At 36.3% G+C, this 19,047-nt stretch overlaps 2 protein-coding genes across 6 annotated transcripts; one reads left to right on the top strand and one right to left on the bottom strand.

Moving 5' to 3' along the window:
* Positions 1-8,076: 8,076 nt before the first annotated feature.
* LOC133804996 (probable xyloglucan galactosyltransferase GT17) lies at positions 8,077-10,146 on the top strand. The gene has a single exon (XM_062243099.1). The coding sequence runs from the start codon at positions 8,424-8,426 to the stop codon at positions 9,870-9,872; it is 1,449 nt and encodes a 482-aa protein (XP_062099083.1). The 5' UTR covers positions 8,077-8,423; the 3' UTR covers positions 9,873-10,146.
* Positions 10,147-11,262: 1,116 nt separating this feature from the next.
* On the bottom strand, positions 11,263-16,409 carry LOC133804964 (uncharacterized). Of its 5 annotated transcripts, none has more exons than XM_062243073.1 (5): positions 16,223-16,409; positions 14,124-15,173; positions 12,354-13,233; positions 11,632-11,714; positions 11,263-11,591 (listed from the first exon to the last, which is right to left on the bottom strand). In XM_062243073.1, the coding sequence occupies exons 2-4, from the start codon at positions 15,090-15,092 to the stop codon at positions 11,668-11,670; spliced, it is 1,896 nt and encodes a 631-aa protein (XP_062099057.1). In that variant the 5' UTR covers positions 15,093-15,173; positions 16,223-16,409; the 3' UTR covers positions 11,263-11,591; positions 11,632-11,667. The 5 variants fall into 5 exon arrangements, with proteins under 5 accessions (XP_062099057.1, XP_062099073.1, XP_062099067.1 ...); XM_062243089.1 differs by having other exon boundaries at positions 11,632-11,688; XM_062243083.1 differs by having other exon boundaries at positions 11,263-11,688.
* Positions 16,410-19,047: the final 2,638 nt, after the last annotated feature.

The raw sequence follows: 19,047 nt of genomic DNA, 5'->3' as shown, positions 1-19,047 counted from the left end.
GCGTAGCCTTAGCATTTTCTAAATATGCAACCATCCTTATGCCAAGAGCCTGATATTCCCCTAGAATTTGGTTGACCACTAACTGCGAATCACTGCAGCAGTGTATTGCTTTGGCCTTGAGTTCCTTGGCTATTCGGAGTCCTGCCAATAGAGCTTCGTACTCAGCCTCATTATTAGATGCTTCTAAGATGAACCTTAAGGCGGAGTGAAATCGATTTCATGTTGGAGTGATTAATATGATTCATGCCCCCAATCCATTTTCGTTGGAAGATCCATCGACATAAATTTCCACAGCTCGCAGACTGGGGTTATAACTTCGTCATCAGATACTCTTGTACATTCCATGATGAAGTCTGCCAGGGCCTGGCCCTTTATGGTTGTTCTCAAATGATAAGTGATCTCGAATTGTCCGAGTTCAATAGCCCATTTTAACAATCTGCCTGAGGCCTCTGGTTTGGACAAGACTTGTCGCAGTGGTTGGTCAATCAAAACATGGATAGCATGTGCTTGGAAGTAAGGTCGGAGCTTTCGAGATGAATGGATCAGGCTGAGGGCCAGCTTTTCCATTAAAGGGTATCTCGATTCTGCCCCCAGTAACCTTTTGTTGACATAGTACATTGGTTTTTGTACCTTCTTGTCTTCTCGGATGAGCAGAGTACTAATGGAGTGCTCAGATGTAGCAAGATACAAGTATAAGACTTCTCCTGTGATAGGTTTTGACAGGAATGATGGTTCTGCGAGGTGCTTCCATAAATCTTGGAATGCGAGCTTGCATTCCTCTGTCCACTTGAATTTTTTGCCTCCTCTCAAAAGTTTGAAGAATGGAAGACAGCGATCTGTAGATTTAGATACAAACCTACTTAATGCCGCCATCCGTCCAGTTAAACTCTGGACATCTTTATGCTTTCAAGGTGAAGGGATATCAATTAATGCATGGATCTTGTCCGGGTTAACCTCTATTCCTCACGCGTTTACTATAAAGCCCAAAAACTTCCCCGAAGATACTCCGAAAGAGCATTTTTGGGGGTTGAGTTTCATGTTGTACTTCTATAATACGGCAAAGCATTCTTCGAGGTCGTCTACATGGTTATCGTTATGTTTAGATTTGACTAACATATCATCAACATAAACTTCCATATTATTACCTATCTGCTCAAAGAACATTCTGTTCACGAGTCTTTGGTACGTCGCTCCAGCATTTTTAAGCCCGGAAGGCATAACATTGTAACAGTACAACCCCTTATCGGTTGCAAAGCTCGTATGCTCTTGGTCTGGTGCGTGCATGACGATCTGGTTATATCCAGAATAAGCATCCATGAATGACATAAGACCATACCCTGCTGTGGCATCTACGAGCTGATCGATCCGAGGTAGGGGAAAACAATCCTTGGGGCATGCCTTGTTGAGGTTGGAGTAGTCGATGCAGGTTCGCCACGTCCCGTTGGGTTTTGGAACCAATACTGGGTTGGCAATCCAATCAGGATAGAAAGCATCTCATCTGAATTGATTTGCTTTTAACCTGTCGACCTCTTCCTTTAGGGCTTTCTTTCTATCATCGTCTAGGAGTCTCTGTTTTTGCTGCTTCGGGGGGAAGCTCTTATCAATATTGAGTGCATGGCTTATCACATTTGGACTTATTCCTACCATGTCTGAATGCGACCATGCGAAAACATCCTGGTTTTTCTTTAAGAAGAAAATTAATTGCTACTTTTCTTTTTCAGAATGGTTTTTCCCCACCTTCACAGTCTTTGGGGGATTGACTTCTTCGAGCTTGACCTCTTCGAGTTCTTCCAACGGCTCGAGGTCAGCCATTTCCTCTACTCTAGGGTCGATTTCTTCGTCTATTTTGAAGATCGTCCCGTTCTCATTCTGAATTATGATAAGTTCCTGTGCACTTGTTTGTTTTTTTCCCTCTAACGGAAATGCAATAGCATTCCCTCCTCACGAGCTGGTCCCCTTTTAGAGTCCCATTGCCACTAGAAGTCGGGAACTTGATGGACAGATGCCTAACAGAAGAAATTGGCCCCAGCCCGACTAGGGCGGGTCTCCCGAGCAGTACGTTGTAGGCAGATGGAAGATCCACTGCGAGGAACTCCATCATCTTGGTTATAGAGACCGGGTAATCTCCAAGGTCACGTGGAGTTCGATGGATCCCATACAGGCAATCCCTTCTCTTGAAAAGTCATACAACGTGGTTGCACAGGCTTTTAGGTCGCGAAGCGCAAGTCCCATCTTTTCTAAAGTACCCTTATAGAGGATATTCACCGAGCTCCCATTGTCAATTAGGACTCAGTGTACCCTCTTGTTCGCGAGCTGAAGGGTGATGACCAGAGGGTCATTATGAGGGAACTAGACATGAGACGCGTCTTCTTTAGTGAAAGTTATGGGTTGAGTTTCAACCCTTTGTTGTTTCGGAGCTTTAGGTTCGGGTTCGTAGGGAGAACCATCACCAGTTTTTTAACTCATTCACATATCTTTTCTGGGCATTCTTGCCCGATCCTGCGATATGGGGTCCCCCCGAGATGGTTATGACATCTTCTCCATCAATCGGAGGGGGTCGTTCATCCTCCTGAGCTCGGGAGTTACTGTTCTAGGTAGGTGGTGCAGTTGCTGCCCTCTGGCTGGTGGAAGCCTGATTGGGGTTTCAATTTCTTACATACTGCCTGAAATATCCCCTCGAGATCAATCCTTCGATCTCATCTTTTAATCGTCTACGCTCATCGGTTGTATGTCTGATATCTCTATGGAATCCACAGTATTTGCTAGAATCTCTTTTCAATTTTTGGTTCCTCATGGGATCAGATCGTCTGAAAGGGACCTGGTTTTCATTAGCCAGGTAGATATTCTCCCGAGACTCATTAAGCTCGGTATACACTTTTGATAACTCTACAAAATAGAGTTATTTTGCCACTTTTTATGTGCTAATTGTTGCTTAATCCTTGAATTTTTAATTGATTTATTAAGATTTTAAGTAATTTTGAATTTATTAGGTTTAATTTGATTTTATATATTTTGGTGTGTTTTTATAGTTATATTAATGAAAAATATTATAGTTTAATTATTTAAAAATAATATTGTTAAGTTAGACGTAAAAGCATGCATTTTTTAGCTTAAATGTTATGTAAATTAAATTTTAATTAATATTTTCATGGAAGTTATATGGTATATTTTATTAGAGAAAATAATTAATTTTAATTTAGTTTATGATTATTTTGTAGGAAACAATGTGCATTTTGGTACTTTGAAAAGAAGATAAAAGAAAAGAATTAAAGTTGAAAAAAGAGGTGGGAAATTGGCATTTCTGAAACTCCATCAGCCTAAGGCCCAAGTGGCAAGCCCAAGGCCCATTTCTCCTCCAGCCTTCAGCAGCTGCTCCAGCCGTACGCCTGCGCTCCCTCAACTCCACTCAACCTTCTCTCCACGCCTGATGCAACCAACCCGCCAGCCACCAGAAGCCACGCCTACCTCCCTTGCTTCAGCCAACCTCCTGCCACCACCAAGGCCCAATCAAGCCTCCAACCACCTTTCCACTCTTGAGCCCAACAATAGCAAAATGTACCATTGTCCCCTTTGTCAAAAATGCCAACATTTTTACCCCACTTTCTACACATTTTACTCAAAAATCATCATTACCCTACAATTTACCCCTATTTGCCATATTATAATTAATTCAATTAATTTAATCAATTTAATTGATTATTTTAATACCCTTTTTTTGGCTATAAATAAGGGAGTTTAGGGCATTTTTGGGAGGAGGTTACCACTACACAAAGTTTCTACATTTCAAGACCTCTCTATTCTCTTCATCTTCTTCTTATTTTTGGCTAATTTTCTATGTGTTTTTAGAGGAAAAATTTGGGGGTTTCTCCTCCAAATTTTCCTATTTATGTTTGTAATTTTTTGGTTTGTAATTTCTATTCTAGTTATGAGTTTCTAATCTTTTTAAGATTATTAAGGTGATGATGAAACAATATGTAACTAGATAGTATTTATTTTGTATGTTGATTTCTCATTTTGTGCAACAAAGTTTATGGAATTTTCTTCTTCAAATATCTTCTTGTATTTTGGATTGTTAGCACATATTTACACTTTGTTCTTCATTAGTGCAAAAACATAATATTCTTGTGTAAGATGTGCCATTAAATTGTACACATCCATGCTTAGAACAAAAATATTATGTTTTGCCTTATAAATAATGTTCATTGATTTATTTGTTATTTCATTAGATTGATTTACATTAAATGCTTTGAAATTATAATTTTGAAAAGTGAAGAAAAATCTTATCTTTTTAGAAGTAATTTGTGCTTAAAATTATAAATCTATTTGGAAAACGATAGTTTGATTTATTTTAACTATCACTAAAACTTGGGAATCAATGTACTTATAAATATTATTGAACTTATATTTTGTGGATTCTAATCCTTAATAATCTTATTTTACCATCTTGTCTACAATTATTAATTTAGTAATATATATTGTCTTTAATTTCTATATTATTGTCTTTTATTTTATTTTATTTTCATTATTCGAAAATCTCTTCAATCTTTGGAGCTATGCTAGAATTTGTTAATTTTGGTTTAAAATAGTTTTCTTTCCGATTTTAAACAACTCATTTGGGTTCGACATCCTTGCTTACACGATCACTATTCTATATGAACGATTCGTGCGCTTGCGATTTATAAATATTTAAAACATACCCGTTTTGGGTCCATCAACTTTGTATACGGAGAAGTATCTTTCCCCTTTCTTTTTCTTTCTCCCATCCCTCAGGGTTACTCCCTTCATTTTTCTTTCTCTTAGAAGGGTTGTCCCCGAGGGGTTTTGAAGTTGTAGGGTTCGCTGAGGTCGAGGAAGAGTTTGCGTTTGTTGTTGTAGTTATGGGCTGAGAGGTCATATTCAATGCTGACCTCGCCTCCTCTACATTAGCAAACCTCTGAGCTCTTCAATTGAACTCAGTTAAGAGCTCGGTTAACAAACCTCTGAGATATTCTCCTGAGACTCATTCCGCCCTTCTGATGGCTGTGTTCTTACGAGGTCGCCCCTAGGCCTATGAGGTGGGACCTGAGTGTCCCGCGGAGGCGAGGCCTGAGTATCTCACGAAGGCGGGGCCTGAGTGTCTCGGGAAGCCACTTGTGCTTCAGCAACTAGTCTGGCTAGCTCTTCATTGCATTGTGTAGCTTCTGCCAACTGTTTGCGCAGTTGGCGATTCTCGAGTTCCACGATTGGAACATATCTCTCGGGATTATAGTACATATCCTCGTCGACCCTGGGAGCAGGTGGTCCCTGGGAGTTAGACGAGTCACTACTCTCATCGGGATCGGAATCCACCATAGGCTACTTTCCAGGCCGTCAGGGGTATTCGTCTTCATCAAGAATTTCTTCCTCATGTATATTGGGATCATTCGCGGCCATTGCTAATCCGAGAAGCTCTCTAACTAGACAGACTCATGCACTGTTTAATGGCTCTCAATGAAAGCACCAAACTGTTGACGTCATTTTTTGTCATCTTAAGAAAGGAGAGCAATTAAACAATAATATACCAAAGGAAATGAATAATAAGGATGAAAACAGGGATTTTTTACGTGGTTCAGCAGTTAAAATCTGCCTAGTCCACGAGTCTGTGTTATTAGCACTTGGGAGTCTTCTCGAAACTTTCAAAGAATAGTTGCCCAAAGTTTTCTCTCAAGAAATCAGTATATCGGTCCCTTACAAATGGAGTTTCCTTCTCTATTTATAGAGAAGGTTTCAGAATTCTTTCTCACATATTTCGGGAAGATATTCTGTGAATCCAATAATATAATGCCAATTAATGCATTATTTGGTACGTGCATGATAATATCTCATAGAATATGGAATTAGACAACTAATTACATCACATCCCTTAAACATAGGGATTGTACAACAATAAACACGTCCACACATAACCGACTAGCCTAGATACTGGGCATTATGCCTTCGAGGCTATTTGTCTATCACGAGCTCGTCGTCTTGCTTCACCTATGCTCCCAACAGGTAACTATTGACGAAGCCATCACCTTCGAGCTTACACTTCTCAAGCTCGAATCATCTTGTCTGAGGGCAAAAGACACACCAAAAAACTTATACAAGTGTTAAACCCTTGATATCACGAGTTACGAGTCCAACTATGAGCTCAGAGCACCTTCGAGGTTACATACTCCTCGAGCTCCCGAAGTCGTCATTCACACCAAAACTCTCTGATTGATGGATCAAATAAATGGCCGAGTTGATTTCGAGCTTACACCTAATGAGCCTAGGTTTCGAGATCATAATTCTCATGCTCGAAATCTGGGTGAAACATTTTTTAAATAAATTTAATTAATCAAAAAATGGAATAAAAAATTTAAAAGCTAATTAAAATCTTATTAATTAACTTTAAATAAACCTAAAATTTTAATTTAATTAAAAAAATAAATCCAACTTTGAAACAAAATAAATATTGGTGAGGATGGGAGGGTGGGGAAATGGTGATGGTGAGATTGGGTGAAATATGTTTTGTTTATTAATTAAATTAATATTCAATTTTATTTATAGTTAATTAATAATATTTTAATTAGTTTTTTTAATTAATTATATTTATTTTGAAAATAATTTTTTTATTAAAATAATTTTAAAGTTTTAATTAAACATTTATTTTATTTTATGAATTTTGAAATATATTTAAATCATTGAAAAATAATAAAACAATTGAAAATCAAATATATCATTAAAATTAGGGATATTATGGAAATATTAAAAATTTAAACACATGGAGGGTACCAAACTATATAGTTTTTGTAAACAGAAGATACCAATTGATAATTATCAAAAACAAAGGGTACCAAGTAGGCCTTTACCCTATTAAAAAATGAGATATTTGTAGCGAAAGTACCTAAGTTATTCAAAATGTTACACTTAAGTACCCAAGTTATTTTTTTACAATAAAGTACTTAAGTTTAACTTTTACTTGCACCGCTAATACCCACCATGGCAAAATTAATGGAGGTACTAATGGTGTAAGTAAAAATTGAACATGGATACTTTTACTGCCAAAAAAATAAAATTTGGTACTTAAATACAAATCTAGACAACTTAGGTACTTTCACTGTAAATATCATTTTTTTCATTTTTATTATAAAGTTATAAATTCATAATTTCAAATAAAATAACAAACCATTAACATCAAAAGAAAGTTATAATGTATTACATTATTAAAAAATTGATACCCTAGCTTCCAATTGAGATTCAAAACCAAAAATTTAAAACTAAATCACACACATATTTTTTTTTTAAAAAAATTGTAGCAAAAAAAAAAACAATCTAAAGGAATGAGAAGAAGAAAACGGACAGTGTCAGTCATTTAGAGTGAAAGAATAGAGGCGAAAACAAAAATATATATTAATGAGTAATTAATTAATTAATTGGAAAATCTAAAATTATAAATAATTTTAAACTTTAATGTAATTTGAGTAAGATTGTTTGGAAATATAAATAGACTGTGTTCACTTCATATATCCAGCCGGCCAGGCCAGTATATCTGTATTAGTAGAATAAATTATTTGCCCTAGTTTTTAAGTTACTGTTTGTCGTTGAATGCTTATTAGGTAACCGATGTCCTTGGGGATTGGAACACGTATAAGCTGCATGTGCTTAAGTCGTTCCCTTTTGTCTCACTCAACTTCAATATTGACCTTATTACCAATTTGCCATTACGCACTTTTTGCCTTATGCTATGGTGTGGTCACACTTTTCACGTTTTTCGTTTTCAGTCTAAATATTAAGTTTTTACGGGCTTCTAATAACATTTTACTCCTTAATTCGGTGGCGTTCTTCACAATTTTAAACAAAAACCTACACGAAGACCATATATTAACATCATAGTTCTAGACGTTATAGCAATTTATCGTTTTTTTCATTAATTAATTCCATTATCAACAAAATATTAATTTTTAATTAAACTTAGAGACTTGTGCAATTAACTCTTTAAAATTTGATTTGGACACTATAATTATAATATAAAGACTCATAAAAAAAATGAGTTATAATTTTTAAGAATTACAGAAATAAAAAATACATTTTTATGCATTATGCTATAATATAAGTGTACCATACATATTATTGTACGCATTGTAAAAGGACAAAGTGGTAAATGCGTTTGTCTAATTGTTTGTAAAATATTGGTGGAGTCAAGACTACTAAACACTTGTCATCTACGTACGAGTTCGTCACTACATAAATTGGGGTTTTATTTATTTTATTAAATTGTCCTGAATTTCTCACCAAAAACTGATGACTGCTTTAATATCTTCTTCAATATCACAAAAGTGCGCACCCCTGTCCATCACTACCGCCATTAAAGACCACCTTTCTTTTTCTTCTTCTCGTTTTTATTGCTCACCCTACACGTTATACGACTCATCGTTTGGATGTTTTTCAGAAAGCAAAGCCCTGTAGCTTCATGGACGGCGGAGAAGAAGAAGCACTACTACGATGACAGCAAGATTAGCAAAGATCAATCGTTATCGGTAACTTTCCTTACTGGTACTCTCAAAACAAATCCCCGCCTCAAATACATTGCTTTGATCCTCCTCTTCCTATCGGCATGGTTTCTCCTCCTCTCCTTTCGTTTCCCACTCACCAAAAACGACAGCAAAATCTCACAACCAGCTGAGCTACCATGGGTTCCTACTTGTCAAAACGGCACTCTCTCCGTCTACGTATACGATTTGCCCCCCGAATTCAACATCGCCCTACTCCAACGCTGCCGAAAACTCAATGTCTACACCGACATGTGCCCCCACGTCGCGAATCGCGGTCTGGGCCAACCCATCTCACCCCTGGGTTCGTCTACGGCGCCGTCCTTGACTAGGCCCAGCTGGTATGCCACTCACCAGTTCATCACCGAGATGATCTTCCACGCGCGCGTGGAGAATCACGCGTGCCGCACGTGGGACCCAGAGCGGGCGACACTCTTCTACATCCCTTTCTACGGCGGACTCGACGCGTCTAGCAAATTCCGCGAAGCCAATCTGACGGAGCGGGACGCGCTGTCCGTCCGGTTGGTTGACTTTGTTCAACAGCAGCCATGGTGGAAACGGAACCAGGGCAAGGACCACTTCCTTGTCCTTGGCCGCACCGCATGGGATTTCATGAGAACTGGACAGGGCGTCGACTTCGGTGCCAACTGTCTCCTCAACCTCCCCGCCGTTAAAAACATGTCGGTGCTAACTGTGGAGAGGCAGCCCTGGCAAGGGTCCAACCAGCACGGCATTCCTTACCCTTCCTACTTCCATCCGTCGACGTGGCAAGAGGTGCGTACGTGGCAGGTAAAGGTCAGGAATTCGAAGCGCCCCCACCTGTTCTCGTTTATCGGTGGGCCCAGGAAGGGCCTGGAGAAGGCGGCCATAAGAGACGAGTTGATCACCCAGTGCTCCTTGTCAACCCGGTGCGAGCTCTTGAAGTGCGGATCCAAGTGCCACGAACCGAGCCACGTGATTGGCGTCATGAGCCGGTCCGTTTTCTGCCTCCAGGCACCCGGTGACTCTTTCACGCGGCGGTCAACGTTTGACTCAGTCCTTGCCGGTTGTATTCCCGTGTTCTTCTCCCAGCACACGGCATATAGCCAGTACCGGTGGTTTTTGCCGGAGGATATCAGCGAGTACTCGGTCTTCTTCGACGAGAAGAGCGAGGCCAGCCGGAGAATCGAGGAAGAACTCGCCAAGATTCCTGACGAGAGAGTGGAGCAGATGAGAGAAAAAGTTACAGCGTTGATCCCAAGGCTGACGTATACTCACCCGAACGCCACCGGGGTCGGGTTCGAGGACGCCGTCGACGTAGCTTTGGCGGCGCTTGCGAACCACGTCCAGTTCAAATGAGCTTAATTAGGTTGTCATTATTTTTTCCCTAATTAAATTTAAATAAATTCATGATTAGCAGTGCAAAAGGAGAATTTCGAATATTTCATAGGTTGTTTTGTATGATAAATATATGCTGGTGACTGCCGACACTCAACTTTAATTCCTCTCTTCTTTTTTTTTTTTTTTTAGTGTAAAGAATAAATTAATGCATTTTCATTTGTGATAGTGCTTTTGGGTTAGTAAATATTATTTGTCATACATTCAATAGAATATTGATTATTTGTTTCTTTAATCTTAGTACACTTAATTTGCAAAGTTTTTTTTTTTTGGTGTATTTATCGCTGTTGCTGTCGGTGGTTTCAGTGGAAACGAATGAAAACCTATGGAATTGGACACACTAGACTATATTCTATTACATGCATTATATATAAAAATGAAAAGAGAAGCGAGTTGCAAATTTAAATAAATAAATTGCAACAAAATTTAAATAAATAAGCAAAGACTCTTTACTTTAGTTATTGTTGTTTTTATTATTATTGTCAGGAGTTATTGTTATTTCTTAGTAAAAGAAACAAAGACGAGTGTTAAAAAAAAAGGCCAAAAATAGGTGTAAAACAAAGATAGTGGCGTTTTTTTTAAATAAAAATAATGATAAAACAAAGATAGTGGTAGGAAACTACGAGGTCCACTCATCATTGATGTTATGGAATAAATAAACAATGTGGTCTAGTAGTATCAGACTCCACTTCTAACACGTGTCGTGTCGTAGGAAATATCAAATACGAACGCAACTAGTGTATATCATAAGCACATCATCATCTTAAACAAGGTAGAGGATTCTTAAAAAAAAAAAGGGTTAAAATTGGGTAATTCATAAGTTGACCACCGACACCAAGTAGTCTACGTGGAAAACTAGAAAGAGAGCGACAATTCAAGAATGGACTATGTATGTAATACTAGTATGTATGTCTGTATGTATGTAGTCACTTAAAAGAGCCAAATGTAGATATAAAACGAAGTGGTGAGTGGAGCCAAGATAAAATAATAAAAATATTTGAATATAAATTTAGAATTAAGCCGCTCCCACTTGACTAATCCCCTGCTTAAATGCCTATAAATATATATATATATATATATATTAGACTATCTGTGCAAAAATAAAAAATTACGAACTACTGAGTATTAGTATAATAATATTAGTGTAGCAACACAACATAACCATATTTAAATATGGTTGAGTCCAAAGAAGAGAAAACATGGCAAGTAAACAAGTAAGATGTATTCCATCTTTTTCTATTTATTCTTTTTATTTAATTCGGCAACCTACCCCAGAACAATTCATAGCCGAACATTTAGTTTGCATAAATTGCGGCAGACGAAAAGAAACCCATAATTTCTCACTCAACTATTGACAAAATTATAGTTTTAATTCAAATAATTCTCTAGACGTTCTCCATATACACATCAAGCCTCTCAACTCACTCAAAAACTGACAAATTGCTTCCTACACTCAAAAATTTCAAATTTTTTTTCCTTTTTTCTACACTTGGACTTTTTTTAACATGAAGAAAAAATGGGAACAATGTTTCAAAAGTAATTCACAATAATATTAAGTTTGCATTTAACACAGCAATGAAACATCTTTCATTTTCTTCAATATATGACAGGATATTTGACCATTGAACCTCAGAGAGGGTACTTGTTGATGAACGCTTTCCTCGTTCATCTTTCCCTTTCCTCGTTCATCTTTCCCTTTCCTCGTTCATCTTTCCCTTTCTGTTGTTGCCAGCATCTTCAATACAAGCTCCGAGTTCTACTGTTCATCTTCAACGAGCTGCACATTGTATCCATGCTTTAGGTCTGTACAAATAAAGTATTATAACAATCTTTAGACATCTAAGACAATTCAACTAAACACGATAAAAAAAGGTTAAATGTCTACTTTCTTTCAATAAGATCACTAGTGTCAAAAATGTTGTGTTTTGGAGGGGGGATTAGCACTACATGGTCCAAGAATTCAATCACTGGCAATGTCATATAACCATGTGTAACAGACTAAGTAGATAATTGTAAGAATCCGTGCACTGCAAGCACAATTTAAATGCCAGAATATGAATCTTCAAATGGTTCTTTGATATTATGTATTATATAATAAGTAAAACAAAAAAACAAGCATCCACCAAACAATATATTCACCAAACAAGAAAAGCATTGACGAAAGCACGAAAAGGATTCAGCCCATATTTATACTTTTCCATTCAAGCCAACCAAACATCAGCTTAGTTTGATGTAAAAAGGAGCCAAATACTAATATATTAGATGACATTATTAACATGGCTGTAGTCAATGTTATCATGCAAATGGATTTTGATCAGCCAAAATATGGTTAATGAGAATAAGATGACTACAGTACCCAATTAGATTATCCTTTTACTAAAGAATATTTTCAGTTGTCTCCTCAGATATTGAAATGAAATGAGCTGAATTATTAGACGGTACCTTTCACAGATGGTTTGTCATATTTTTCTTTCCTCTCGCCCTCATTCTTCCATTCACTATCATCGTCGTCGTCGTCATCACCCATTTCATCCCTTCCATCATTGCCTATATCACTTTCACTGGCTGTCTCCCATTCAGAATCATCAGTTTCTTGGCCATAAATCTCACCGGCATCACCCTCACAGTGAACACCACCATGTTTGATGGCTGCCTCTCTAAACAACCAAGCAGCACGCATTTGCTTCTTGACTAATCGTTCAGCATAGTCAGGAACCTTATTTTGCCTCAATGACAGATCAGGATCATTTGATTGAGAACACTCATTTATAAACAGAATGGCATCTAACAAGCTCTCTTTTGCTAAACCAAGCATGTCATAAGCCTGAGCTCTTCTCCAAAGGCTTTTGGCATGACGGTTAAGTGGGTTGTGAAGACAAAGTGCACGGGTAGCATCACTTATGGCAGCAACGGGTTGTTGTAGCAGTAGATAACACTGAGCACGGTTACTGTAAAGAACAACTCTCTCCTTTTTGGATCTCACTGGACACAATGACAGTGCTTCTGAATACTTCGATGCAGCTCCAGCTATGTTTCCCGAGGAGAACATTGAATTTCCTTCAAGCTTCACCACTAGTGCAGCCGCTTGTTTAATATGGAGATCCTCTTTGGGCATAGTCTTTTCCCACTTCAATCTCTGTCTGGAACTTAATAGTTCTTCAATAATTTCTTTAGTGCGACTGCAAAGCGAGTTGCGTCCTGTCCCTGGTGACTGAATACATTCCTGAAGAACATTAACAATGGAGTCCCCAAGCTTCTTGTGATCACCCAGTGTTGTGATTTCAGCAAGGTCTACAAGTGCAGGTACTGCCTTATCAATCACCTATATAATAGTTGTACTAGCATCAGGATGGTAATACAGATTTTGTAAGGAAAAAGATCGAGCAATCAGATCTGTTGTTAGCTAAGTTAATGATGTGAAAAGTCAGTGAGGGCATATTACAAGTAGTTTGGCACAGTATGCCGTGTACCAAATATTTGCTAAACTTTAACCTAAATAAGATGGTGCTCACATTTCCAACATTGACATTGACAATCCTTTATTGACATGTTTTTCCTGCAACGAGAATAGAGCCTTCCCATTTCAAAACATTATAAGAAGGTTAATATACTACATTATGTCACACGATAGATGGATTTCTGAATAAAACAAAGCAATTCCAAACATTCCTTCCGCTCCTCTTCAAACACATGGGAGAAACTAAAGCATAATCGAATTATTTAAAAGAACATATCTTAATAATGTTATAGACAAAAAAAATCATATGCCTCTGAATTGGAGAAAATAAAATAAAAAGGGAGAGGGGTTAGGCCTGTCACCTGTTTCAACAAAATAAGAAAGCTTAAAGACAGCATTGCTCATGCCATGTTCAGTGAGGCACACAAGTTAAATTATTTGCCTCACACCCTTTACTCTGGCACTAACAATATTTTTTAGGTTTGGTAAAAAAATTGATTTACTACGACTTTGTTCCTTCCCTGTTGTTTCAGGAACAGAACAAACAAAAATGTTGTCTTTCAACATCAAAAGTAGACACGAATAATGTGAGTCAGACTCATTGTGAATAACATGAAAGCAATCTTCTACAGTACTTAAAAAATATATTTTAACGTACTACTAATACCAAAAACAATATAAAATAAATTAATGAAATGAAGAAGGGCTATAGCTAAGAGATGATGTAAACAGCTCATTTAGCATATGACACTCACCTTATGACATGTATTTGGATCTTGAAGCAACCAAAGAAGACAATCAATAGCCATGTATTGCCAATCATCCGACGACCGAGCAATGTTACATAATGCTTCAATCATACCCGGACAGCTAGCAACAGGTCCTCTCCCCAGCTTATGATGACAAATTGTTCTTAGTAGACCTATACCAGCTGGTGAATTCTCATTAACAAGTCCACCCCACATGCCAGGTAGCTTTATCAGAAATTCAGGCTTGCAAATGGTAGGAAGAAACTCCGGTTTAAAAGCAAAACAATTGATAAGCTGCAAAGACCAGCACTGCAACTGGCTTGCCCACTCCTCTGCCTTCCTGGATTCCATTTCAACCCCGCCCATGCCACGTGTGAGCAAATCACAATGATAGCTTAACCTTCTATCAACATATTGGTAGAAATGTGAGTATACTATTTCCAGTGAACTCGTTGCTAGTTGAATAGAAAGTTCAAGAATTTCACCATGACTAGCTACAGCAGAAAAAGTGCTGCCATAAGTTGCCAAGTGTCCTAAAGCTCGAACAGCTACTCTCTGCTCAACCCAAGTTAACCTTCCCCTCAGAAGCTCAACCAAGGGAGGAATAACCCCTGCGTGCACAGCATTTTCAGCAAATTCTTCCATATTCATGGTATAGGATCCAATGATATGTGCTGCATAGTAAGGAATGTATATATTCTGGTCATGCGAAAGCCAGCGACGATTCTTTAGACCTTTCCATATTAGTGCAGCCATGCATTCAAATATCCCCAACTCAATGAACTCAGGATCATTTGGATGTGCCATGGCAGTGTTCCAAAGGCCACTGATAGGAAGAACCTGACCATCATCATCCTGCGCAGGGAGATCCCTAAAAAATTTCAGAATGCTTGCTCTACGTTTGCTTGGATTCCCTTCCTTCATGACACAAAAGAAGCATCCCGGGTATGGACAGTCAGAAGTAACTTTATCCATGTTCAGAAAATTGTTACTCAATATTCATATAGCATCCACCCAACTCATCAATGGCAGATAAATCCACTAAGCGAGCCAATACTGCATGAAATAGCATGTTGTCTTAGCATCCAGCAGAATTTCAAGTCCAATATAACATCACAGTAAACCAACTGATAATGACAACAACAACAACAATAAGGAATGAATAACAAGCTTCGTTTCCTTTGAAAATACAGATCAAGCAAAATTTGTCAAAAACTAAAATTCTAAAACCAGCTCTTTTATTATATTGTGAGTGCATAAATCAATTTTCATATAACATGGCATAGAATTGTCAGCCTGCTGGTACACAAGCTCGTGAGTTTCAATACTGCAGAAATAAATACTAATTTTCCCATTCCTGTGATATTCTGTTAGAAAATCCTGAAGTTCTCATACTAGTTAAACACCACTTTTAAAGCATTCCTACCTGCCAAAGAGTGGAATAACAATTTTAAACTATGCCAGCTTACAAACTTATCGAACGTTTTGACAGATAGCGAGTTCAGTTGATGTCAAAATCAATCATATTTCACCAAGCAGTAACTAATACATATCAAACTAAAAAAATATGTCAGTACTAATTGTAACCATCTTTCTCAAGGCAAAAAAAAAAATTGTACTTTTTCTCAAATAGAAAAATGATAATAATTATAATAATTCTACATTAATAAATAAAAATTTAAAACAATTTCTTAAAAATCTGTGATATAATCATAGACGAATATGCCACAAGCACTACAATTTCACAAAGAAAATTTCAAATAATAAAGCAGTGATTTTCCCACTTTCAAAGCAATTAATTAACAAATGAAACAGATCTAAAGACTACAACTTTATACAGAAAATTACACATTTTTAAAGACAGATCAAAATAAGACAAGAAGATCCCAACCCTAACTTCAAAAACCAAGAAAATCAATACACTAGCACACTAAACGCTTAAAGAAAAGGGCCTTTCGATATTGAAAACATTCAGAAACAAACCCATGAAAAAAAAATGATATCAAATAAAACAGGAATACATATCTAGAATAAGCACACTTTGTAGACTACAAAAGAAAAGTGCTTTCTCTCTCTTTCACTAAGTGAGGGCTAAAGCTTATTACTTTGATTAGCTGAGTTCTTCTTGCTCCTCAGGGCTAAAGAAGTGGATGTGAATAAGAAGGAAGGAAGGAAGCCTCAAAGGAAAATATGGCTGAAACGACGGCGTTTTAGGGGTGAGTTTGATTCTGACAGCCGGACAAGATCCTTTGCTGGGTTATCTATGAAACGCTGCACTGTCGAACTTTTAATACTCATACTACCATTGTCGAAAATATTTCGCTTCCTTCATAAAGTATTTCAAACTCTCCCACGCGCTCATCTCTCACGCGCTTACTTTAAATTACAGATACTATAATTTTGATTCCCAAAATTAAAAACCAAAATTTGTCCTCACTTAATTGTTTTATATGCTCAAAAGGTTTTTTTTTTTTTACAAATCTCTAAAGTACTAAATTTTGAATTTTTAAATTTGAAATAAAAATTAGTACACTATCTACTACTGTTTGTGTTTTTGTTTATGCACTGTCTTGGTCATTAGTATTTTTTTTTCTTAGGTCACTACTACTATATTTTTTTTGGTTGGTAATTAGTACTATATATCTTCTATACTTGCAATTGTAAGATCAAAATAATTATACGTGTCCATACTTACCACAGCTAGATGATTCCTTTTCTATCATTGCCAAATCTTGTTAGATTTTTTTTTTGCTCGGATTCCAAATATGGATTACACATAAAAGATCCTTTCTTTAAAAAAATAATAAAGTTATAGATTTGAGATCATCTCTCTAATGTATGTTTTAAATCCAATGCCAAATTTAGCAAAATATAAATAAGAAAAATTGGGGAAAATGATTTTTTTTTAGTAATTTGGTTTTTTTTTTTTTGCAAAATAGTATTTGTCTAAAATTGGATCAATTGTCTAAATTTTTCGACCAACTGTCTAAAATTTTCGATTAGCTGTTTGAATTTTTTAACTACCTATCTAAATTTTCGACTAGCTGTCTAAATTATGAGAAGTTATTTTACAAATAATTATTAAAACTAGGCTAAAGTGCAAAATGACTTTAAAAAACTATTTTGCCAAATAATCCTTTAAATAAATATTATATTTAGAATTTGACTAGTGATACACAAATGTCCTCTAGGTTCAGGACCTTGTAGGCCCCATTTTAATGGGTGGGGACGAGGATGTTTTCTCTCTCTCGAAGTAGGATTGGAGCGAAGCCGAGGCAACACTTCCCACCCTATCCCCAACTATATATTTTTTTCTTCTAATCTCTAATACTCAAATATAAGACAACAACTTCTTTCCTTCTTTTAATTGCTCCCTCCATCCTTCATCTTGTTGTTACATCTCCCTCCATCTTATTCAACCATTTTTAAATTTTATTTTGGTTAGGATTTTTTTGTTTATTTAAATGAGTGGGGGTGCCTAATTAAGGCAAGGATTTCTTGCCCTACCACGGTTGGGGATTAGGTCGTAGTAGGGGTAGGGAAAGGGTGAAAGAATGCACTTTCCGTCCTCAAGTCCAGCCCTATATTTGACACAATATTTAGTATTATGTTCTAATATACCATAACACAATAACATTTGAAAATATCATTGATATAAAAAGTAAACAACTAATAATTAATTAAATGAATGAATATCATTTGGAGAAGAAGAATAATTACAGAAATTAAGATTGTGCAAAATCTATAAATAACCAACCACTCTGCTTATAATCGTTTGCCAAAAATTATATATTTATTTTCTAATCGGAGTGGACTTCTCCAATCAAATCCAAAATTTAATTTGAATTGGTCGGTTGAGGGATGCACATGTTGTAATACAATACAAATACAAACGACTGACTTAATAATATGAATTTTATATATTATAAAATATTATAAAAAAGAGGTGTTTAGTTCTTGTTTAGAATTAAGTGACTATCTACTCATATCACATAGAGTAGTGAATTTATTTTTATTTTTGAAAATTAATAAGAGCTTATGATCATATATGCGTTGTATAATTTTAAAATAATATATGATTTTTACTTATACTTATGTTGTTAAATTTATTATTAAAAAATATGAATTATTCATATGAAAACTTGGTCTCAAAATCTTAATTTTTTTTAACAATGAACTTAAACTTTAAATTTAGCCCAACTTTACATCCGACTGTAATGGATGAAACTTTAACATTATTATGAATACTATATTCATAACTTCTTTATAAAATCATATCAAATCAATTTTTTAATTCTAATTCCTCTACATTTACACTAATTATTTTTATTTTTCAAGTTTGTATAAACAAACCAAAAATGATATTCACGATTACTTTTAGCTGACATATTTATAGGGTTTCAAATACTTCTCTAATTAGCAAGATCGCACACCACAAACTGAAATTCATCTAAATATATAAGAAAGCTCAAAAAAAAAAAAAGAAGCAGCGCGTGAAGGCGGTTGAGAATGGAAAACAAAGATTTAAAAGTGGACCACCACCACCACCACTATTTTTCACGATTATTGTTATAATACTTGGGCAATTAAACAGTCTTATATTTTTGCTTTGTAATAAGCGGTAGAGCCCGGCCCCATGCCCCTACACGCCTGTCTTTCCCGTTTTTTGAATCGGTCACCGCAAATGCAAATTTACTTAGAGTTCCACCGAGTTCTCCTGAACTACAACTCACCACCCCCTGCAAACTCGACATCAATAATCACCAATAGCTTATCCGACATCATTTTTTGTATGAGAGCACAACATACATTTTTCATGACAATATTACCAAAATAGATTTCACTTAAAAAAAATTAAATATTGGACCCTTTTAAACTCTAAAGATATGTTTAATTAAATAATTATTTAAGGTTTATATGATCTAAAGGT

The sequence above is a fragment of the Humulus lupulus genome, chromosome 1, assembly GCF_963169125.1.
Source record: "Humulus lupulus chromosome 1, drHumLupu1.1, whole genome shotgun sequence".
In the NCBI taxonomy this organism is placed as follows: domain Eukaryota; kingdom Viridiplantae; phylum Streptophyta; class Magnoliopsida; order Rosales; family Cannabaceae; genus Humulus; species Humulus lupulus.
This window is presented reverse-complemented; position numbering and strand designations above follow the sequence as displayed.

Bases quoted from the DNA above. Each gene is read 5' to 3' on its own strand.
- LOC133804996 (XM_062243099.1), top strand. From the start codon at position 8,424: ATGTTTTTCAGAAAGCAAAGCCCTGTAGCTTCATGGACGGCGGAGAAG.
- LOC133804964 (XM_062243073.1), bottom strand. From the start codon at position 15,092: ATGGATAAAGTTACTTCTGACTGTCCATACCCGGGATGCTTCTTTTGT. The intron at 13,234-14,123 runs GTGAGTGTCATA...ACTATTATATAG, and splicing joins ATCCAAATACATGTCATAAG to GTGATTGATAAGGCAGTACC. The intron at 11,715-12,353 runs GTACCGTCTAAT...TTATTTGTACAG, and splicing joins TGACAAACCATCTGTGAAAG to ACCTAAAGCATGGATACAAT.